This window comes from Cyprinodon variegatus, unplaced genomic scaffold (assembly GCF_000732505.1).
Source record: "Cyprinodon variegatus isolate N-32 unplaced genomic scaffold, C_variegatus-1.0 Scaffold705, whole genome shotgun sequence".
NCBI classification, from domain to species: Eukaryota; Metazoa; Chordata; class Actinopteri; order Cyprinodontiformes; family Cyprinodontidae; genus Cyprinodon; species Cyprinodon variegatus.
This window is the reverse complement of record NW_015151158.1, coordinates 280,344-280,668: the sequence shown is the minus strand read 5'-3', so window position 1 is coordinate 280,668 and position 325 is coordinate 280,344. Positions and strand designations below refer to the sequence as shown.

Below are 325 nucleotides of genomic sequence, written 5' to 3'. Positions count from 1 at the left end.
TGCGGTTTGATGGCGGGGATCCACGCTGACACTAACACGCCTCTCTGTGTCCATAAGCTGAGGAGCATCATCAGATGATGCGGTTTGATGGCGGGGATCCACGCTGACACTAACACGCCTCTCTGTGTGTCTGCAGCTGTCTGGAGGCTGTGAGTTAGTGGTGGTCCTGCTGGATTTCACCTCTGCGGGGCCCGGGGAACTCAGCGTCCGCTGCGGTCAGACGGTGGAGCTGGTGGAGCGCTCGGCCGACCGACCCGGCTGGTGTCTGGTCAGAACCACGGATCAGTCGCCTCAGCAGGTAAGGGATCCGACCGGAAACATCCCC

At 61.2% G+C, this 325-nt stretch overlaps 1 protein-coding gene across 1 annotated transcript in view; it reads left to right on the top strand.

Annotated features, from left to right (window-relative positions):
* Positions 1–325, top strand: part of LOC107097535 (kalirin-like) — a 70,602-nt gene that overhangs the window by 50,313 nt on the left and 19,964 nt on the right. The window contains exon 36 of the mRNA XM_015394703.1: positions 137–298. Within this exon, the coding sequence (XP_015250189.1) occupies positions 137–298 (162 nt within the window). The remainder of the gene's footprint in view (positions 1–136; positions 299–325) is intronic.